Here is a 22,657-nt window from a genome sequence, read left to right on the forward strand (position 1 = left end):
CAAATTCTTTCTTTCTTTATTTATTTACAGGTTCATGTGCATAAAACATAGTTTACATCAGTTACAATGAGGAGGTAATAATGTAGCATCCTGACAGAGTTCAGCACTTCCATTACTCCCTTAACAAAGAAACTGCACCATTAACAGCAGGATCAATGTGTTGCCCACTGGCTGGGCTGCTTTGATTCACTGCCATGCCCCCCTCCCCCGCAGCAAATTCTAATTAAAACCGCAGAAAAATATGGGGTAGGTTCCGAATGATGGGATCGACACACTATTCCGTGCATGTCACCAATCTCATTGCTGCAACATCTGGGCCACTGGCTCCTTTACAGTCAATTGCGAACTTGTAAAGCCAGTAAATTGGAATTAAAGACCAAGATAACCACTGTACCTGGATTAAAGTAGTAAACCATTAAAACTTTTAAAGACAAATTTTACAAAACCCCCTCCCTGCAGAAAAACAGCATGAGAAAAAAACCAAGCACTAATTTAGTCATCCCTTTCCCAACCTGTAAAATCACTGAATGTACAAAGGATTACACTTCCACTGCTGAAAGGCATCAGGTTCACAACTTGTCGGGATCCTCTATTGCTCCTCAATAAACACAAGTGTTTCTGTCAAGAGAACAATCCTCTTCTTCCGGGATGGATCTTAAATATCCATTTCAAACTGAGCGTCATCAGCTAGAAATTGAAAAGATAATGATTAGTACGCTGCTCTGGGTTGGAAGTCTATCGGTCAAACCTTAAGCATTCCTTCACGGACTCAAATATTTAAAATGACCGTGCATTCAAAGTGACACAATGGTGGGCTGCATTAAATTGACTTGTCACGGTTTTCATTCCCTTTGCCTCTTCTTCCAGACATCATAATTTAGGGCAGCGCTGACTTTCCAGACTGTGTTTCTACAAGTGGCATTTGTCACTAACCAATTTTTTTTCAGGTAAAAGGGACAGCTATTATACCTCCATCTCTGTAAATGGTTGAACTTAACTTCTGAAGTTCAAATACCGCATTCTCGATTTTTTTTAACAGAATATCTTGCTGGAATAACATATTAGATTTTGCACACTGGAAGCACATTCTATTCCAGGCATCAGCTCACTGCCTAAATGAAATCTCCGCAGCACATGGAACAACATGTTTTCGCTGGTTGATAAACATAAACGGTAGCATCATGTCCTTAATTAAAATAGCAACTGGCAATGGCTTATATTTTATTAACTGCCTATTGGGTATCAGAACGAAGAACCCTCGGGACCCGAAAAGGTTTTGCCTCAGGAATATCTTAAAAGTTCACTAAAATCAATTAATTTGTGGATAACACAATTATAAGATAAATCCCATCCAGCAAACTGAAATTACCAACTGCAAAACATCACCTTCTGATTAGATGCGAGTTCAAGAACACAAAAGGCACCGCAGCAGTTTTTAAACATATCAGGTATGCTCAGAATAATTCCAACACTTTAGTGACATTAGAGAAAATAAATTAGATGTACTTTTTATCTTCTGCCCTCAGTTATGTTTCTTTCTCTCCTGCCCGTACTCCTGTTGCGTTAGTTCCACTGAAATTGATCACCCTCTGGTATCTCCTCCCTTGTGCTGCTCTTCACGTTGATCCTTCAAAGCAATTGCCAGGAAGCTATTAATGTCCACACCCGTGCACATTGCGACACGGCCAATCAGGAGTGGGAAACCCTGCCAATTTCTCCTCCTACCCTATCCTGAGGACACCGAGGTCAACCACACTCTGGTTCCTCCTAACCGAATTGTGATCACACAGGATCAATCAGGAAGTTCCCAGTCTCTATGACTCAGTACCGATCTGGGGTGTATAGTTGCCTTTTGAGCCACTGAGGGCCGTCTACAGAAATATTAAAACTATTGCACTGAGTGTTTTTCATTTTTATCATGGATTGGAAAGATTTGGCAGTAACACTTTTTAAAAAAAAATCAGATTCCTTCCACAAAGTGTTGTGTGTTATCTGTTCAAAGGCATTCCTGTCATCCTGAAAAGAAAATTGCAAATTAACTCATGAAAAGTTGCATGCCTGGCAAATTACTGAACACGGCACGGTGGCACAGTGGTTAGCACGACTGCTTCCCAGTGCCAGGGACCCGGGTTCAATTCCAGCCTCAGGTGACTGGCTGTGTGGAGTCTGCGCATTCTCCCCATGTCTGCGTGGGTTTCCTCCAGGTGCTCCGGTTTCCTCCCAAAGTCCAAAGATGTGCGGGTTAGGTTGATTGGCCATGTTAAATTGCCCCAAGATGTGTAGGTTAAGGGGATTAGCAGGGTAAATATGTGGGGTTTTGGGGGCTGGGTGGGATTGTTGTTGATGCAGGCTCGATGGGCCAAATGGCCTCCTTCTGCACTGTAGGGATTCTATAAATACTATTTTAAAATCATCACCTCTACAGAAATAATAGTTTTAAATTGTTACCTTTCTAGGAAAACAGCAGACGGATGATAGTAAGGACTGGTCAAATAAATACCAAGCTTACATAAAATAAGATTCTTTCTTCTGCCATCTTCCAAATCAATGTCCACCTTTCCCCCATCCCATGCTTGAATTCCTTCAGATTTCTGTTCCTGTCACAGCACTGCAATGGCTCCAACATCACAAATGTTTGTGACAAGGGTAAACAATCGCTCCTTAACCTGTCTGCAGCCTTTTACACTGCTGACCACCCCACCCTGCTCGAATGCCTCGCTACTGTCATCCAGCCAGCTGGGACTGCACTCAGCTGCTTCCATCCATATATATCCCCCGGTCACATAGAGAATCACCAGCAATGGCTTCTCTTCCCACTCCTACACCATTACCTCTAGTGTCCCCAAGGATGTGTCTTTGGACACCTATTTCTCTACACACTGCCAATAGGCAACCTCGTCCTAAAGCACAAACGTCGTCGTTTCCACATGCACGCTAACAACACCCAGCTTTACCTGAAACCACCTCTCTCAACCCCTCCACTCTCTTTAACTTGTCAGATTGCTTGCCTGACATCCAGTACTGGATGAGCAGAAATCCCCTCCAAGAAATAATGGGAACACTTCCCTCATTATCTTCAGTTTCTGCCACAAAATCTACTCCCTAGTCCCTGACCTGCCCTGTTCCCTGGCAAATGTCTGATGCTAAAACCAGGCTGTTTGCAACCTTGGTGTCATATCTGATCCAAGCTGTGTTTCTGGCCACTTAGTGGCATCTTAGTTTCATCACTCAGCTCCGCCCCTGCCTCAGCTCATTTTCTGCTAAAACTCTCATCCCCGTGCCTTTGTTACCTCTAGTTCTGACTATTCCAAGACACTCCTGGCCAGCTTCCAGGTTCTACCCTCTGCAGGCTTTAGGTCACCCCTGCCCTACATTGGATGTTGGTTCAGCAATGCCTTGGTTTTAAAATTTCAAACTGGTTTACAAATCCTCCCATGACCTTGCCCCTCCATATTTCTGCAATCTCCATCAGCCCTACAACCCTTCAAGATTTTAGCGTTTCTCCGATTCTAGTCTCTTAGTGTTACCAATTTTCAATGTTCCACCATTGGTAGTCATGCCTTCAGCTGCTAAGGCCCTAAAGATCTACAACTCCCTTCAGCCATGACCCTACAAAATATCTGCACTCCTCTAATTCTAGACTCTTCAGCATCCTGATTTTAATCGGTCTACCACTGGTGGCTTCTGTTGCCAAGATCCTAAGCTCTGGATTCCTTTCCCTATTCCTCTTTAGTTCACTACCTCCCTTTCCTTCTTCAAGAAGCTCATGAAGACCTATCTCTTTGACCAAGCTTCCAGCAATCTGTTTTAACATTCCTTATGTGGAGAGGTGTTGAGTTTTGTTTTAGAATGCTCTGTGAAGTACCTTGGGATAGTTTACTGTGTTAAAGGTGCTATATAATTACAAGTTGTCATTCTTGGTATATCAACTTCCCATTGAAGCAAAGCAGCCATTTGTAGAACCAGGTAAAGTAGCAATAGTAACGTCCCGATTGCCTGCCAAGATCTGTTAAATTTTAACTTCATAACAGGTACAATGAGCAGCTCTGAAATGTTTACTGTACAGGTTCCAGATCACACACCCACTATAAATATCAGCCTTCAGACTTTAACCTTTCCCCATGACTCTGTGAACCAAGATTCAAAACAAGATTCCAGGTCATATGAAATCATTCGATTCATGTGACAGTCACGAGTGTAAAAACCACAAATAGCTAAAGGTGTGACTGAAGTATGCCGCGCCAGAGCTTTTAAAGATGATTACCAACATGCTTCATTTTAAACACATGAACTTTCTTGCTAATATATAGAATATATACAGAATTATTTCTTCTTTTTATTTGTGGGACATGGCCGACCAGCATTTATTTCCCATCCCTAGTTCCCCAAGGTCAGTTGAGAGTCAACCACATTGCTGTGACTCCGAAGTCACATGTAGGCCAGACCAGGTAAGGATGGCAGATTTCCTTCCCTAAAGGAAGGAAATCTGCCATCCTTACCTGGTCTTGTTGCTGTGGAGCTCTTGTTGCTGTGGAGAAAGGCAGAGCTGTGACTGGTGACAGGATTTTTGGGGTAAGAATTAGTTTTAAGTACTTTTCCGCGGGTGTTATTTATTTATTTAATTTAGTTTTAAATTTTGGCGCGCAACCGGCAGTGGCCGCGGGGTTTACTGGGAAGGGTCAAAAGTTCTATATAAGTCAGTTAGTTGGGAGGTTAGTCCTCTTGTTGCTGTGGAGAAAGGCAGAGCTGTGACTGGTGACAGGATTTTTGGGGTAAGAATTAGTTTTAAGTACTTTTCCGCGGGTGTTATTTATTTATTTAATTTAGTGTTAAATTTTGGCGCGCAACCGGCAGTGGCCGCGGGGTTTACTGGGAAGGGTCAAAAGTTCTATATAAGTCAGTTAGTTGGGAGGTTAGTCCTCTTGTTGCTGTGGAGAAAGGCAGAGCTGTGACTGGTGACAGGATTTTTGGGGTAAGAATTAGTTTTAAGTACTTTTCCGCGGGTGTTATTTATTTATTTAATTTAGTTTTAAATTTTGGCGCGCAACCGGCAGTGGCCGCGGGGTTTACTGGGAAGGGTCAAAAGTTCTATATAAGTCAGTTAGTTGGGAGGTTAGTCCTCTTGTTGCTGTGGAGAAAGGCAGAGCTGTGACTGGTGACAGGATTTTTGGGGTAAGAATTAGTTTTAAGTACTTTTCCGCGGGTGTTATTTATTTATTTAATTTAGTTTTAAATTTTGGCGCGCAACCGGCAGTGGCCGCGGGGTTTACTGGGAAGGGTCTCTTGAGTTTTTTTTTTAGTGCACAGGAGGTTTAAAAGGCAGGTCCCACTATCTAGCAGGCAGCGTTGGGAGCGGGCAGCGGAGTGAGACGGAGCTGAGTGAGAACTGAGGGGCTTTGGCTCATCGGGCTTAGGCAGAAAGGGCGAGCAGGGGTGAGTTTCTTATTTTTAAAAAATTTTATTTATAAGTTACTTTTCTCCGGGTACCTTGGTAGAAATAATTTGGAACAGAGAGGAATAATCTTCATTCACTTTTTTCCCTGTGTTTAAAAGGGCAATTATGACTGTCAGGCCAGTATGTTGTTCCCAATGTAGGATGTGGGAGGTCCTGGAGGCTCCTAGCCTCCCAGACGACCATATCTGTGCTGGGTGTGTTGAGCTGCGGTTCCTAAGGGACCATGTTAGGGAACTGGAATTGCAGCTCGAGGACCTTCGCCGGGTTAGGGATAGTGAGGAGGTCATTGACAGGAGCTATCGGCAGGTGGTCACACCGGGACCACGGGAGGAGGGTAACTGGGTAACAGTGAGGAAGGAGAAAGCTCGGGTGATGGTGAGCACCCCGGTGGATGTGCCCCTTAATAATAAGTACACCTGTCTGAGTACTACTGGGGTGGACAGCCCACCTGGGGGAAGCAGCGGTGGCAGTGTCTCTGGAGCTGAGCCTGGCCCAGTAGTGCAAAGGGGTAAGGAAAGGAGGGTAGTGCTAATTGGGGACTCTACGGTGAGAGGGTCAGATAGGCGTTTTTGCGGACACAGACGGGACTCTCGGATGGTGGTTTGCCTCCCTGGTGCAGGGGTCCGGGATGTCTCTGGTCGAGTCCCAGAAATCCTGAAGGGGGAGGGAGAGGAGCCCAAGGTCGTGATGCATATAGGTACTGCTGACATCGGTAGGAAGAGGGAAGGGGTCATGAAAAGAGAATATAGGGAGTTGGGTAGACAGCTGAGAAAGAGGAATGCAAAGGTAGTAATCTCGGGATTGCTGCCTGTGCCGCGGGAGAGTGAGAACAGGAATCGGTGGAGAATTAATGCGTGGCTGAGGGACTGGAGCAAGGGACAAGGATTTGGGTACTTGGATCATTGGGACCTCTTTAGGGGCAGGTGTGACCTGTTTAAAAAAGACGGGTGGCACTTGAATCCCAGGGGGACCAATATCCTGGCGGGAAGGTTGGCTAAGGCTACTGGTGAGACTTTAAACTAGAAAGGTTGGGGGGAGGGAATCGAAATGAGGGGACTGAGAGCGAGGAGGTTAGCTCGCAAATAGATAAGGAATGTAGACAGGGTAAGAGGGAGGTTAGACGAGTGAGGGAGAAGGGAAGTGCTCAGGCTGAAGGTCTGAGATGTGTCTATTTTAATGCCAGGAGTGTAGTGAATAAAGTGGATGAGCTTGGAGCGTGGATTGCTGCTTCGAATTGTGATGTGGTGGCCATTACGGAGACTTGGATGTCTCAGGGACAGGACTGGGTGCTTCAGGTGCCGGGTTTTAGATGTTTCAGGAAGGACAGGGAGGGAGGCAAGAGAGGGGGGGGAGTGGCACTGTTGATCAGGGATAGTGTCACGGCTGTAGAGAAGGTGGACGCCGTGGAGGGACTGACTACGGAATCTCTGTGGGTGGAGGTTAGGAACAGGAAGGGGTCGGTAACTTTGCTGGGTGTTTTCTATAGGCCGCCCAATAGTAACAGAGATGTTGAGGAGCAGATGGGGAAACAGATCCTGGAGAGATGTAGGAATAACAGAGTTGTCGTGATGGGAGATTTTAATTTCCCAAACATAGATTGGAATATCCCTAGGGCTAGGGGTTTGGATGGAGAGGAGTTTGTTAGGTGTGTCCAGGAGAGTTTCCTGACACAGTATGTGGATAAGCCTACTAGAGGAGAGGCTGTTCTTGATCTGGTGCTGGCTAATGAACCTGGACAGGTGGAGGATCTCTCGGTGGGTGAGCATCTTGGGGATAGCGATCATAATTCTATCTCCTTCACGATAGCATTGGAAAGAGATAGGGTCAGGCAGGCTAGGAAAGTGTTTCTCTGGAGTAAAGGGAAATACAGTGTCATCAGGGAGGAAATTAGACGGGTAAATTGGAAGGAGGCATTCTTGGGGAAAAGTGCCGAAGGAAAGTGGAGGATTTTCAAGGAATGTTTGTCTGGAGCTCTGCATGACAACGTTCCGATGAGACAGGGGGGTGTTGGTAGGGTACGGGAACCGTGGTGCACGAAGGTTGTGATGAACCTGGTGAATAAGAAAAGAGAGGCGTACAGAAGGTTCAGAGAGCTAGGAGGTGTTAAGGATTTAGAGGAGTATACGCGATGTAGGAAGGAGCTTAAGAAGGAAATTAGGAGAGCGAGAAGAGGTCATGAGAAGACCTTGGCGGGTAAGATTAAGGAGAATCCCAAGGCTTTCTACAAATATGTCAAGAGTAAAAGGATGAGATGTGAAGGCATAGGACCCTTAAAAGGTGAAGGGGGAAAAGTTTGTGCGGAACCGTTAGAAATGGCGGAGCTGCTTAATGAATACTTTACCTCGGTATTCACGGTGGAAAGGGATCTGGGTGGTTGTACTGCTGGATTGCGGAGGACAGAAAGGATCGAGCATGTGGACATAAAGAAAGAGGATGTGTTGGAACTATTGAATGGCATCAAGGTTGGTAAGTCGCCGGGACCGGATGGGATGTACCCCAGGTTACTGTGGGAGGCGAGGGAGGAGATTGCGGAGCCTTTGGCGATGATCTTTGCATCGTCGATGGAGACGGGAGAGGTTCCGGAGGATTGGAGGATTGCGGATGTGGTCCCTATATTCAAGAAAGGGAACAGGGACAGCCCGGGAAATTACCGACCGGTGAGTCTAACCTCAGTGGTTGGTAAGTTGATGGAGAGGATCCTGAGAGACAGGATTTATGATCATCTAGAGAAGTTTAGTATGATCAAAAGTAGTCAGCACGGCTTTGTCAGGGGCAGGTCGTGCCTTACGAGCCTGGTTGAGTTCTTTGAAAATGTGACCAAGCACATTGACGAAGGAAGAGCGGTGGATGTGGTCTATATGGACTTCAGCAAAGCGTTCGATAAGGTCCCCCATGCAAGACTTCTTGAGAAAGTGAGAGGGCATGGGATCCAAGGGGCTGTTGCCTTGTGGATCCAGAACTGGCTTGCCTGCAGAAGGCAGAGAGTGGCTGTGGAGGGGTCTTTCTCTGCATGGAGGTCAGTGACCAGTGGAGTGCCCCAGGGATCTGTTCTGGGACCCTTGCTGTTTGTCATTTTCATAAATGACCTGGATGAGGAAGTGGAGGGATGGGTTGGTAAGTTTGCTGACGACACCAAGGTAGGTGGTGTTGTGGATAGTTTGGAGGGATGTCAGAAGTTGCAGCGAGACATAGATAGAATGCAAGACTGGGCGGAGAAGTGGCAGATGGACTTCAACCCGGATAAGTGTGTAGTGATCCATTTTGGCAGATCCAATGGGATGGAGCAGCAGTATAAAATGAAGGGTACCATTCTTAGCAGTGTAGAGGATCAGAAGGACCTTGGGGTCCGGGTCCATAGGACTCTTAAATCGGCCTCGCAGGTGGAGGATGCGGTCAAGAAGGCGTATGGCGTACTGGCCTTCATTAATCGAGGGATTGAGTTTAGGAGTCGGGAGATAATGCTGCAGCTTTATAGGACCCTGGTTAGACCCCACTTGGAGTACTGCGCGCAGTTCTGGTCACCTCATTACAGGAAAGATGTTGAAGCCATTGAAAGGGTGCAGAGGAGATTTACAAGGATGTTGCCTGGATTGGGGGGCATGCCTTATGAGGATAGGTTGAGGGAGCTTGGTCTCTTCTCCCTGGAGAGACGAAGGATGAGAGGTGACCTGATAGAGGTTTACAAGATGTTGAGGGGTCTGGATAGGGTGGACTCTCAGAGGCTATTTCCAAGGGCTGAAATGGTTGCTACGAGAGGACACAGGTTTAAGGTGCTGGGGGGTAGGTACAGGGGGGATGTCAGGGGTAAGTTTTTCACTCAGAGGGTGGTGGGTGAGTGGAATCGGCTGACGTCGGTGGTGGTGGAGGCAAACTCGTTGGGGTCTTTTAAGAGACTTCTGGATGAGTACATGGGATTTAATGGGATTGAGGGCTATAGATAGGCCTAGAGGTGGGGATGTGATCGGCGCAACTTGTGGGCCGAAGGGCCTGTTTGTGCTGTGGCTTTCTATGTTCTATGTTCTAAAGGACATTAGTGAACTAGATAGGGTTTTCTGACAATCGGCAATGGCTTCATGGTCACCACTAGATTCTTAATTCCAGATATATATTGAATTCAAATTCCACAATCTGCCATGGCGGGATTCGAACCTGGGTCCCCAGAACATTAGCTGAGCTCCTGGATTAATCATCCAGTGATAACACCACTTGGCCATCGCCTCCTCGTGACTAGTAGCAGAGAGAAAAAAGACAATATTTTCAGCATCCGGCTGCTTCTGCCACTCCCTCCCTTCCCCTAGCCACCGGGCCAAACTTCCTCCAAGGGTCCCCTTGTCCTAGCCCTTAACGCTCACTCTTCTCTGGTTTCTTTCCTACGTTTCCACGATGTCCTCACTCGGCTAGCTAGGACTGCTCAAACCTGGCTGCATTCTTATCTATCCAATCGTAGCCAGAGCATCGCGTTTTCATATTTTCACGTTCCCACACCTTTGCCTCAGGTGTCTTCCAAGAATCTATTCCTCCTCCTCCTCCTAATTTTCATCTACATGCTGCCTCTCGATGGCATCATTGAAAAACACAGCATCAGTTAGCACATGTGGACTGCCAACACGCAGCTCTCACTCACCACCACTTCACTCAATTCCTCCACTGTCTCTAGATTGTCAGATTAGGTAACCAATGCATGCATTCATTTGGTTCTTTTTTGCCAGGGTTTTCACATGAATGGTGCAAATCTTTACAATGACAATGTTGTGACATCCTTGCCGACACCCATTACTGAATAAGCAGAAATTTCCTCCAAATATTGAAAAGCTGAAAGAAATTGTCTTCAGTCCTGACAAACTCCGTTCCCTAACCATCCACTATACCCTTTTCCCGGACAACTGTCCCTGACAGGCTGAATCCGATTGTTCATACCTTTGATGTTGTATCCGATTCCGAATTAAGCTTCCGATCACATATCTGCACCATCACTAAGACCGCCTATTTCTACTTCTAACATCACTCAACTCCGCCTGCCTTGGGTCATCTGCTGCTGAATACCTCATTCGTGCCTTGTTAGCTCTAGATTTGACTATTCCAAAACAGTCCTGGCCTGCCTCCCAAATTCTACACTCCACAAACTTGACATAATCTGAAACTGTTTATGTTAATACTCATTCCAAGACCTCTTCACCCATCAGCCCTGTGCTCACCAGCCAACGTCTTAATTTAAAATTCTCATCTTTATTTTCAAATCCCTCCAAGGCCTCACCCCTTCCTCTGCTGTAACCTCCTTCAGTTTCACAACCCCTGACGTATCTGCCCCCCCCCCCCCCACTAATTCTGGCTTCTTGAAGATCCAGTAGCTGGACCAAGAACCTAAACTCTGGAGCTCTCTCCCTAATCCTCTTTGCTTTCTTACTTCCCTTTCTTTCTTTAAGACCTATCGCAATGACCAAGCTTTTGGTCGTTTGCCGCAATATCTCAATGTCGATTACCGCTAAATTTAGTTTTATATTGTTCTTGTGAAGTGTCTTGGGATGTTTTTTGTTAAAGGCGCTATATAAATACAAATTGTTTCATTGTTCAGTGGCTTGAAATCGGTGCGTGACCATAAGCTAAGTTTGTATTTGTGTTCCTCACATCCTTAAGACTGTAGATCAGCATCACAGTGCAGCCAAATTCTCAACATGTGGCAGCTTTGAATCCAACAGTAGTACTTTGTTAGTTCTGACAGGAATCCATCCTCCTATTATTTTTCTCAGTACTCTTTCAGGCTTTAAGAGTGGAGACGGCTGAGTGTTGTCAATGCTGACTGGAGCTATGCTTGGAGCATGGTCTGGTATGGAATGTCTATTTATGAAACATATTTCTCCCACCTGTCTGCCTCCCCAAGGAGCAATCAACTAAGGGACCAGGATCACCAGAGCAATTGGAGAGTCAATGAACACGTCACTTCAAACTTTTTGGAGAGGCATGATAACAATTGCTAAAAATGTGTGTCTTTGTGCCGACAGTTACAACTACATCTGCATATATTTTTGATAAAAGTGGTATCAATAACTTGCATAGCAATTTAAATGTCCAGTTATGCTAATTATTCACTGGATTTGGTTATTTGCACATAAACCCCTCAGGTATTATCTGCAATTTTCAATTGTACCAGTTTGCTTTTTGCACAAGAAAATAGATGGTGAGCAAATTATGAAGAAACCTCATTTAACTGTTGCAATTCATACAAGATCATAAATAAGCATTTTCCTCCCTCTGGAGTAAGCAGAAGATGCAATGCTGAGCATGCTCCAGCCTTTTCTTTCTTTCAATGGTTGAAATGATACAAATTCTAAAACTGCAGTAATAATCTGACCTGCTCTAGCATTTTCACCTTTCATCCCAAAAACATCTCATCGCTATAGGGTGGCACAGTGGTTAGCACTGCTGCCTCACAGCGCCAGGGACCCAGGTTCGATTCCCGGCCTGGATCACTATCTGTGTGGTGTTTGCACATTCTCCCCGTCTGCGTGGGTTTCCTCCGGGTGCTGCGGTGTCCTCCCACAGTCCGAAAGACGTGCTGGTTAGGTGCATTGGCTATGCTAAATCCTCAGTGTACCCAAACAGGCGCCGGAGTGTGGCGACTGAGGAATTTTCACAGTAACTTCATTGCAGTGTTAATGGAAGCCTACTTGTGACACTAATAAATAAACTTTTTAAAAAAACTCTTAAAGACCCATTTCTTCAGGTTGTGACAGGTAAAAGAGACATTAACATAGGATTAAGGACAGGTATTTAGCTTGTCAGCCGTGAGTAAACTGGCATTGTGATCGGCTGCCAATTATAGATATTTCAATAGCTGTGGTAGCCTGGTGAAAATCCACACCTGTATTTCATCATGCTGTTCTTACGTATGTAATTTTACATAATTAAGAACTGGCTTTGGGTACATCTGTAATTTAAGTACCAGAGCAAACTTATAACTGCCAAAACAGGTTAATAATAAAGACTGGCTGTTATTGATTAACGCTTAGTAAATGTACACTATTTAGAAGGTAAAGAAGCAACTTGCATAGAACTGGTGCTAAGTGCTGCTTTGTGCTTGGCACATTCTAATGTATGAAGTTAAATGTATTATTGTATTTTTTTATCCTAATTCATTTCGCAATTGGCTTGTGTTGTAAACACTAGAGTTCCATTACTGTGTACTAGCATTATCACTGAATATACTGTGATTGTATACCATTATTTGAAGGCACTGATTCAATAATGCCCAATGGTTTTACATTTTTTTTCCGGCACACAGCTGTGCTATTTGACCATGATAAAAACTATCAAAGGGTAAGGCAGAAGGCACCTACACATTTCATGGAATTATCTTCCCAAAGGGACAGCCTTCGGGACTAAATATCCATCATTATCTGTTAGATATTGAGATAAGAGTACCGATTATCCAATACTGCATACTGGGGTCCGTTCATACTGGAAATAAAGTTACAAGTTCCTCCCCATAGTTGGGTCCTTCTCACGACAATCCAAAGGCTTCCCTATGCAACTTTATCATGCTCAGAGTGTTTTGGATCATGCTAAAATTAGAACTGATTTCATAGTCATTTAGCTTACAATGTGACCTTTACGGTAGTTCTTACTAATCACTCACTTGGTGCTTAATGCCAGCTATACCTTGAACATAATGCTTGGGAACCTGACACTGATTATATAAACTTCATTCCTTGACCTAACTTTGAAACTAAAATCAAACAATGAAGTATTGTGATCTGCCACGTGGTTCAAAACCCCAAATGTCAAGCTGAAGCTGTGTAATGACCTTGTCAGGCCAAAACGGAGGACAAAGCAGCACTCCGTCCACTATCTTAAACATTCACTCCTTCCACCACGACAGCACAGTGGCAGCAGTGTGTACCATCTATAAGATGCACGGCAGGAACATCAAAGCTCGTTCCACAGTACCTTCCAAGAAGAATGAGGGCAGCAGATACATGAGAATATCACCACCTGGAAGTTCCCGCCAAGCCATGTGCTATTCTGATTTGGAAATACATCATCTTTCCTTTACTGTTAAAATCCTGGATCTCCCTCCCTAACAGCACTGTGGATGTACCTTTACACATGGACCAGAGCTATACAAGGCAACAACTCACCATCACTTTCTCAAGGGCAAGTACGGATGAGCAATAAGTATTGGCCTTGCCAGCAATGTTCACACATGAACAAGCAAAACAAAGTGAGGAGGGTGCTCAGTAGAGTGCATATCTCCACCGTGCTATGTTGACTCAATGCTATTATAATTATGCAGTTCTTCTATGAGGCTTTTCACTGCCTCGATGATGCTCTGTAACTACAAAGTTGAAAAAAAATCCAAGAGCTTCTATCTCACGGAGGCTGCTTGTTTTAATCTTTGGTGAGATGCGCGTGTCCTTGGAAAGGCCAGCACCTATTGCCCATCCCTACTTGTCCTTGAACTGAGTGGCTTGCTAGGCCACTTCAGAGGGTAGTTAAGGGCCAATCACATTGCTATAGGTCTGGAAGCACATGTATGTCATATCAAGTAGGGGATGGCAGATTTCCCTCCCTGAAGGACAGTAGTGAACCAGATGGGTTTTTACAACAATCTATGATAGTTTCATGATCATTATTGGTCAGGTCTACCCACGTCCAACAACTTGCTCTGAAAACTCTGCTCAGTTTGACAGTTGTGACAAATTCTACCACAATAACTGAGACAATCCACAACGTTCTAAAACAATCAACAACATTCTAACTAAAACAACCCACAACATTCTAATAGTCAAGAATAGTCAATTTGCTCCATCTCCCAATGCTACCAGATCCTTTAACAAAAAATGATCAGGGTCTGTATTTTTGCTAAAAACTAATCAGTTCCTCCATTGATCATATCCTACTCTATATGCCAAATTTTGCTGAAATACCTTCATTTGTTTTGGAAATATATTGTTTGCAGAAAAAGAGATGCTAAAATATTATCTCCACCCGTCTTCAGGTAGGTACTAACTAGTGTTTTGATCATCTCAATTCAAAGAGACCCTCCAGACAGTGTAGTGGAATCCAGAGTTTGCAAAGGTTAAGTGGGAGTGCGGCTGGTCCCACTGACAAGCTGCAGGATCACTTCCCAGGCCTGGCAACCGAGGGTGAAGTCTGCCGAGACACCTGAAAACGTAGAGCAGGTGATCAGGAAGGGACTGGCACAGCTCCTGCACTATCATGCACAGTTGTGTTTGGGTAGTGCTCCTGTTTTCCATGATGCTTGACAGCACAAAGGAGTGAGTCCCACTGGAAACTCTAGCCCTCACTCTGACCTGCCTTCAGTGTCCTGCACCGCCCAATGTTTTCATTCGAGGAGGAAGGGGGGAACCAGGGATGGTTAGGCTTCACAGCTGACAAGACATTGGTCCAGCCTTTGTAAAAGCGCATTCACCTTTCCCATGTGATCCCAGCCAGTGCAAACGACAGCTCGTGGGATTGAGACATAGTGGAAAAATGTGGACACAAGCTGGATTTGGGTGGAGGTAAAGGAAAATAAGGTCACTGCCACTGCTTCAGTTATTTTTAAAAGGGTCATACAGTCACAAGGCTGTTACTGAGGGTTCAGATATGGCGACTCTGGTGAATCCACACCATCAGGACTATCATGAACAAAGCTGAGGAGGCTCTGCAGACGTGCGCCATTTTGATAAAGGGTGTGCCCATGGTATTTGGGTTGGTTGAGAGCTGCTGTCGAAGGAGAATTGGTGGCTAAATCTTTGAAGAAAAGAAGTTGGATTCGACTCAAGTCCAGAGCTTCAAATGTCACTGAAATTAGTACCACATATGCAGAGTGGGTTGCCCAGTAAATCTGTATGATCCATCTTTGTTATATTTATTTATAATATAATAATCCATAATATATATCAGCCATCACGGGTCTGTTAACTCATGTCTCGTTCATGTTGATTTTGGTTTAATTGTGAAAGATATAAAAAGTGAAATCTTGTCTCTTGGATATTCGTTAGGGGTCATTCAGTAAATTTAGTTCGTTGGCCTCCTTGGGGATCATAAGAACAGAGAGGAGAGAGAAAGCAGGTTGATCACAGACAACAGGTTTAGAGGAACGTAAGTTCGGGTTCTTCAGCCTCATGAAGAGATGATACCGAGGAAACCAAAAAGATACTCAACAGGATCAGGAAACTCAAAGCAATCCTTTCAAATTTGGTAGGACTGCAAAATAAAAGGGTGTGGGTTCTCGGTTAAAAAAGGACAGATTTAGGACAAATGCCAGGGATCATTTGTTACACATGAATAATAGCTGAAATGGATTGCCAGAAGACTGTCTTGAGACAAGCGCATTGAAGTTATTTAATTCAATGTCATGGGAAGACAATAGGACTGATGTTCTAGAGTAATAAAATCAAATCAACTGAAGGACAATCTTCATCTGAATTTATCTTGTGAACAGAGTCTGAAAAATGCACTTTAATTTGCCTGGATGTATGGATGAGGTTAATTTTTCTCAGGCCTTCAGTTGTTTTGTTCCTTCCAAAATCATGTTTCTCTTTTAATAAAGATCAATAAGATTTTTTAAAATTGCAATTAAAGAACTGATCAGGAGAAATGTTCTCTAAATCAGACTTTTTAAAAAATGGGCTCCGACTTCTTCCCTCTAAAACTCAAAAGTTGAATTATTTGGGTTTTCTTAAACCTTTTTACAATATTCATTCTTACCTGGAGTTTCTTTCTCTGTCTCTGCCTCAAGTTCTTTCAGTTCTTCAACTTTAGCTAGGGTTGAGTGTTGAGGCATTGTTACACCTGGTATCTGAGGAAGATAGGATGGAGGTGTCCTGGCAAGTGGAGAATTTCTGCAATCCAGCAAGAATTTGCGGCCATAGACAATCCGTGTACCTGGGAAACAAATGGTGATATTTAGATTTTTTCTCTTCCAATTTTGATCACTAATTGAGACATTACTGGTGATGCAGACTATATTTTCTTAGTAACACTTGCCTCCACAACCTTCCCTGACCACCTCACCCCATGACCAAAGACTAATTCCTTATCTATAAACCTGGATTATGAGATGAAATTCCTATAGATTATTTCATTCCTGGCTCAAAGACATTGATGCTAATAATAGTCATCTTTGGTTCTTTTGCAAATCACCTGAATTAATCCTTTTTGCCTACTGATCCTTCTACTAATGGAGATGATTTCTCTTCCTACACTGTCCAGACCCATTGCGATTTTGAACACTTGTCAAATCTCCTCTCCTTCCTTTCTTATTGGAACAAAACAACCCCAGCTTAACCAATTTACTCATGCAATTTATTAAAAATTGCTATTAAGCAACCAAAAAGTGTTAAAAAAAAGTTTGTTGTAAACCTAAAGCTCTGTATCCTGTTTGCAAAGTGCATGTAAAGAGATGATGAGAGCAGTGGACTGGAATACTAACGTGGCACTGTAAAATGAGGTAAGTTCAGCCTTCTGGCTCATGTGGGCCAACAACTTCAAGACGTAGCATGGAACATCAAAAAATTAACACTGCACTGACACCTACACAACCCTGTCAGGGATTTTATGCTATACTTTCAGTTGGCACTGTGTATCTGTGAAAAATAATTTAGCAAAGTTTTTATTTAATTTGAGGGGGCAGAAACACTGGAGGAACTGTGCAGAGCTTTTGTCAGCCACGTGACGAAATTTATGCTTTGACACAGGTCTTAACATTGGACCCTATGCTTACCTGAAGTGTACATGAAATTAATGTCTTTTAATTTTCAGAGAAATTTTTTTTTAAAATCTGGCAAGGATCACATTAATGTGTGTTGTAAAATGCAGTTGAGAGCCAACATTTGAATGATTAAACTGCCAATTGGCACGAAAACATCCATTCTTCAGCTATTATTCCTTATCACATGACTTTATTTTTTAAGAAACTCATTTAGGTTGCTAACTATTAAGTGAGTGCACATATATAACCCCTTAACTAAATCCTTTTAAATATCTAATTTGTGATCGATTTAAAATTTAAAACAAATTATATTATGATACAAAAACAGTTTTCACATGCTTAGCTCGTCCATGACCTTACAGAAACCACCTTGTTGTTACTTCAGTCAGCGCAGGTTACACAATCTAATTTCATTACATTCAATAGGAGGGGGAAAAACAAGAACAAAAAGTGCTTGTGTCATCAGTGCAGCTCATGAGATATACCTTATCAGCACGTATCCATGATTTCCAAGCATGAGTTTTGAATAGGGTGTTCCTGCAGCCACATGTTATAATCCAAGTCACATAATTCACATTTAATCCATATCTTGAACAAATGAAGGAACTAAACAAACAGGCGCTTTAGGGTGGGTCTGCATAAACTGAAAAGATGGGAACTTAACATTGCTCAGAACTGTCTAGCACTGCAACTTTAAAAACCTTTAGTCAAGATACGTGGAGTCCCAAAACATTAAATAACTATCTGCACTTCCATATACACTTTTTTTGCAAAGTGCAATTATGTAATGCAACATAAGAAGTCCCACAACACCAGGTTAAAGTCCAACAGGTTTATTTGGTAGCACGAGCTTTGGGAGCGCTGCTCCTTCATCAGGTGAGCGCATGTGCAGAGTCCACTCACCTGAAGGAGGAGCGACACTCCGAAAGCTTGTGCTACCAAAATGTTGGACTTTAATCTGGTGATGTGAGACTTCTTACTGTGCCTATTCCAGCCCAACACTGGCAACGCCACATCATATGTAATGCAAGTGAGATAACAATTTAAAGCAAAAGGTTCTGTTTTCACAGACCCATGACAGTACAGCAACAGGCTCTAACTACCAGCTTATAATTTGTGATAGCTGGTGAACAGTTAATCCTAAAGGTAATAAGTGAATGTTGGGACCACGAAATGCCAAAAGCTCCAGAACAGAATAACTTATCCCGACTTACTGCTATCAGTCACGACTGGACAAGAAAAATAGAAAATCGGTCAATGGTAAATGATGTCACAATTATCCTAAAATTTACACTTGCAACTGTTATTGGTTCAATAATTTTAAATGGGTACACAATTAATCTTTGCAGAAGTGGTTTACTGCAATCTTTGAATTTCCAGTTTTATAGAATTACTGAACATTTTCCTGGAAGCTACATAGTCCAAAAGTAAGTGCATACAAAATAAATCAACCATGATTTCATTACTATAATTTCACTCAGTGATATCAGAATATCTGCATTTTTAAGAGCTTAGAAACTGCAATGGAAAACCAGAAGTGAACATCCTGTAAATTAGTCATCTCCCCACAGTTACACATTTAAGCTAGACATTTTTTAAATGAAATTACAACACAAGAAATATAACATTGAATATAGTCCACTGAACGTTATAACAAAATAGTTCCAGGATCCTATTTGTACAGATATTTCAGAATTAAATAATAAATTTAATGCAGGTCTGTGCTTATGTTAACCCAACTACCGTAATGGTTCCTGTATAGACGAGGTTTCAAAAACAAAAAAAAACAAACCTTTTCTGTTTCAAGTTGGATCAGTGGTTGGAGCAGTGCTCAAGTTGAGGTTTGATCTATATGCATGTCAGAGTAACCACAAGTTGCAATTTTTCTTAGATTAACTTGTGTCAAATTATGTGGCTTCACTTTTTTTGTGCCAGTTTTTTTGTTTTAAATTGAGGAGAGTTAATCTTGCATATCAATTACACTTAATAAAAATTGCCGTAAATTAGTTTCCTCTTGGTTTGTACATCTGAGCCAAATCTACTTGAACCAAATTAACTTATTATTTCTCTACATTACAACAGTGTACATAGTATGCTATTGCCTGCAAACAGCTGTGGGACATCCTGAGGATATGGAAGATGCTTTATAAATTAAAATCTTCCCTTCTCAATTTTTATCCCTCTCCCACATGAAATGACTGAAGAAAAAAAAAAATTGCAAAAGGCCAAAATTATGGTAACATATAGAAACAGTTGGGAGTTATAGAAGAAGAATGTGACCAAACTAGATTTATCCTCCAAGCAAGTATATTGCATTTATCTGCCCTTTCTCCCACTTTGTCTCACCCACATTCCAGTTTAATTTGTAATGCTGGCATCATTGCTGCCTCGACCACTAAACCTAGTTGTGAATTCCACAGCCCAAAACTCCTGAATAAATTAGGTTTTTAAATCTGTTTTCTAAATGTCATGTTTGTGTCTATGCCTCTTCATTCTAGATCCTTGATGACCATAAGACACAGGAGCAGAAGTAGGCCATTAGGCCCATTGAGTCTGCTTCATCATTCAGTGAGATCATAACTGATCTGATTTTATTCCCTTACTGATTAAAAATATATCCACCTCAGCCTGGAACATACATAATGACCCAGCAATGTTCTGTTGAATTGATATAGGGCTCACTATCCTAAGAAATTATTTCTCCTCATCTCGGTCTCGAATGGGCGACCCTTACTCTGAGATTATGCCCTCTGGTCCTAGACTCTGCCACAAGGGAAACAATCTCTCAGCATCTACCCTGTAAAGCCCCCGCGAATCCTATGTGGCTCAATAAGGTTGCCTCTGATTCTTATAACTCTAATGAGTACAGGCCTAATCTGCTCCTTAAAATCCCTCCATAGCCATGATCAACTTAGTAAATCTTCTCTGGACTGCCTCCAATGTCAGTATATCATTCCTTGGATAAGGGGGCCAAAACCGTTAACAGTATTCTAGGTGTGGTCTAACTAGTGCCTTGTATAGTTTTAGCAAGACTTCACTATTTTTATACTCCATAACTTCACTTTTTCCTACATTATATTCCATCTGCCAAGGTTTTGTCCACTCACAAAACCTGTCTATATCCCTCTGTAGACTTTTGTGTCAGCCTCACCATTTGCCTTCCTACCTATTTGTGTCAAACCGCAAACTTCGCAATAATCGATTCACCTCCTTGTCTAAGTCATCGTCCAATGATTAGAAACTCTTATCTGTTCGGTCATAAACATATGTATTACTTTAGTCTATGTCTTGACCTAATGAAAAAGCTCCAATATTTCAAGTCTTTGTACTTTATCACGAATCTGCATTGTACCCTCTTAAAGCCTCTATACCCTTCCATTAGTATGAACTTCAAACTAAATACAGCATATAGTTTGCCCATACTTTCATACATACTGCAACATTAAATTCAATTAATTGGATCACATCAGTACTGTAGTTATTCTCAGTCTCCTGCGGCACCTTTTTTGTACAAGTGGATAATGCACAGATAAATCTTGAAGACCTCATATAATCTAAATCTAATAAAAACCTGAAAGTTTTAAAAAAGTTTATTAGTGCTGCAAGTAGGCTTACATTAACACTGCACTGAAGTTACTGTGAAAATCCCCTAGTCATCACACTCCAGCACCAGTTCGGGTACACTGGTTAGTGTACACTGGTTAGTGAACCTAACCAACATGTCTTTCGGACTGTGGGAGGAAACCAGAGCACCCAGAGGAAATCCACACAGGGAGAACATGCAGATTCCACAGTGACCCAAGCTGGAAATTGAACCCGGGTCCCTGGCTCTGTGAGGCAGCAGTGCTAACCACTGTGCCACCATGCGAAAGGCATGTTTGAAACTGTTCAATAAGGCACATATCTCCGATTAACTACTGCAGTGAAACTCAGCACTGTAATTTACTGTCTTCATGGGGTAAATGGAACGAAGTGTTGCCCCAGGCTGGTTTTGCATGGATCTAACTTGCACCATCAAGCCATCATACCAATGCAAGTCTCAAGCCTCTAACCAGTTGCAAAGTTTGCACAATGCAAATATTATTACAAGGTATTTGAAAATTGCTGAATCCACCCTTGACAATGCAATCGAACTTGGAATAGCATTACAGTGACACCAAAGTACAATACTTCAACTGATTGTACCTATTGTACTGATTATATCCAGCAATTTACCTATTTCAGATTTATCCCACCAGTTGACATGGGTAATAAACTGTGTTTAATTAAAGTGTAGTGTGTTTCTAGCCCATTCAGAATGAAGCCTGTTGATCAAAATTCAATCGATCTACCTAAACTTTAACTGACACTGAACAGAATGATTACTGTTCCATTTACATGTTTATACACTGATGCCTTGGCTTCTCTACCAGTGTAGCTCCAAAACTAGATATCGGAAGCGTTCAAAAAGTGAAACTGACTTTCCTCCTAATGTTGTCAGTCAGTCATTGCTTCCAGGATTTTTCCTACGGTCGAAGAAGAACTTGAGTCCAGCGGGTGGGAGAAGAGGCATTAAATTTTTTTTTAAAAACGGTTGCAAAAGAGACGTTTAACTAAGTTAAAGGTTCTTGGTATGCTTCCATGCGGCGAGGAAGGACGTGCTTCTCTCCAGCTTTACAGCTGCAGCCCTCATCTCCCAAATCAACAAAGTTCGCCTCCTGCTTCAAAATATTTACGTCCGCGGAACTGACTTTGCATTCTGTGATTCAAAGCGACGCGCAGCATTGGGGGCGATGCGAGTTCCAGCCAGAGCAAGCAAACCAGCCCGGGATCAAATCAACAGGACGTTGCTTGAAGTTACACCAATCCTCAACTTACAAACGCTGAATTCTAGCTTCACTGCACAGACTGAGCTGCACCCAAAACAGTGCTGGTGGAGTGTTAGCCCTCACACCCTCCCTGTACAGTGATATATTAAGTAAGGTAGCATTTTTAAAAGAAACTCTTGACGTAAACACGGGTCTCAAAACCCTCCGTGAACATTTACAGAAGTGGCAGCAACATCGAGCGGAACACAAGGGCAGCCCCTGCATGGACATTTGTTACATTACCTCCAGGAGTGGTAGAGAATAAGGTGCCGCCCGGCGTACTGCTGTACAAGTCGGGCAGCTGGGACAGATCCTTCAGCAGAACTTTGGTTGGGATCGGGCAGCTTTTGTTTTGATGGCAGTTTGCAGACATGGCAACCTTTCGGGATATTTTTTTTCGTTCTTTCCCTCTTCCCCCCCCACTCTGGAAAAAAAAATGCAAATTCCACCCCCCCCCCTCTCTGGAAAAAAAATGTAACGAGGGGGAAAAAAAACACACCCAAAAAAAAAGCAACAAAGGAACGACTTTGGCAGAAGTTAGTTTAAGAGGGACAGCTTGCAGAGAGGGTTCCCGCAGTGAAGAGCAGGGCGCAGTGGGGGCTGCCCAGCTCCGGGATCTGAGTTGCTGCCAGCCAGGGA

At 43.0% G+C, this 22,657-nt stretch overlaps 1 protein-coding gene across 1 annotated transcript; it reads right to left on the bottom strand.

Annotated features, from left to right (window-relative positions):
- On the bottom strand, positions 1–22,657 carry LOC144505118 (eukaryotic translation initiation factor 4E-binding protein 3-like). The gene is made up of 3 exons (XM_078231004.1): positions 22,262–22,657; positions 16,169–16,345; positions 1–687 (listed from the first exon to the last, which is right to left on the bottom strand). The coding sequence occupies exons 1-3, from the start codon at positions 22,389–22,391 to the stop codon at positions 656–658; spliced, it is 339 nt and encodes a 112-aa protein (XP_078087130.1). The 5' UTR covers positions 22,392–22,657; the 3' UTR covers positions 1–655.

Source organism: Mustelus asterias, chromosome 16, assembly GCF_964213995.1.
Source record: "Mustelus asterias chromosome 16, sMusAst1.hap1.1, whole genome shotgun sequence".
Taxonomy (NCBI): domain Eukaryota; kingdom Metazoa; phylum Chordata; class Chondrichthyes; order Carcharhiniformes; family Triakidae; genus Mustelus; species Mustelus asterias.

Coding starts and splice junctions, on each gene's coding strand:
- LOC144505118 (XM_078231004.1), bottom strand. CDS start 22,391: ATGTCTGCAAACTGCCATCAAAACAAAAGCTGCCCGATCCCAACCAAA. Junction 16,346..22,261: donor ATTCTCTACCACTCCTGGAG/GTAATGTAACAA, acceptor TTTGTTTCCCAG/GTACACGGATTGTCTATGGC. Junction 688..16,168: donor GACAGAGAAAGAAACTCCAG/GTAAGAATGAAT, acceptor TTCAATTTCTAG/CTGATGACGCTCAGTTTGAA.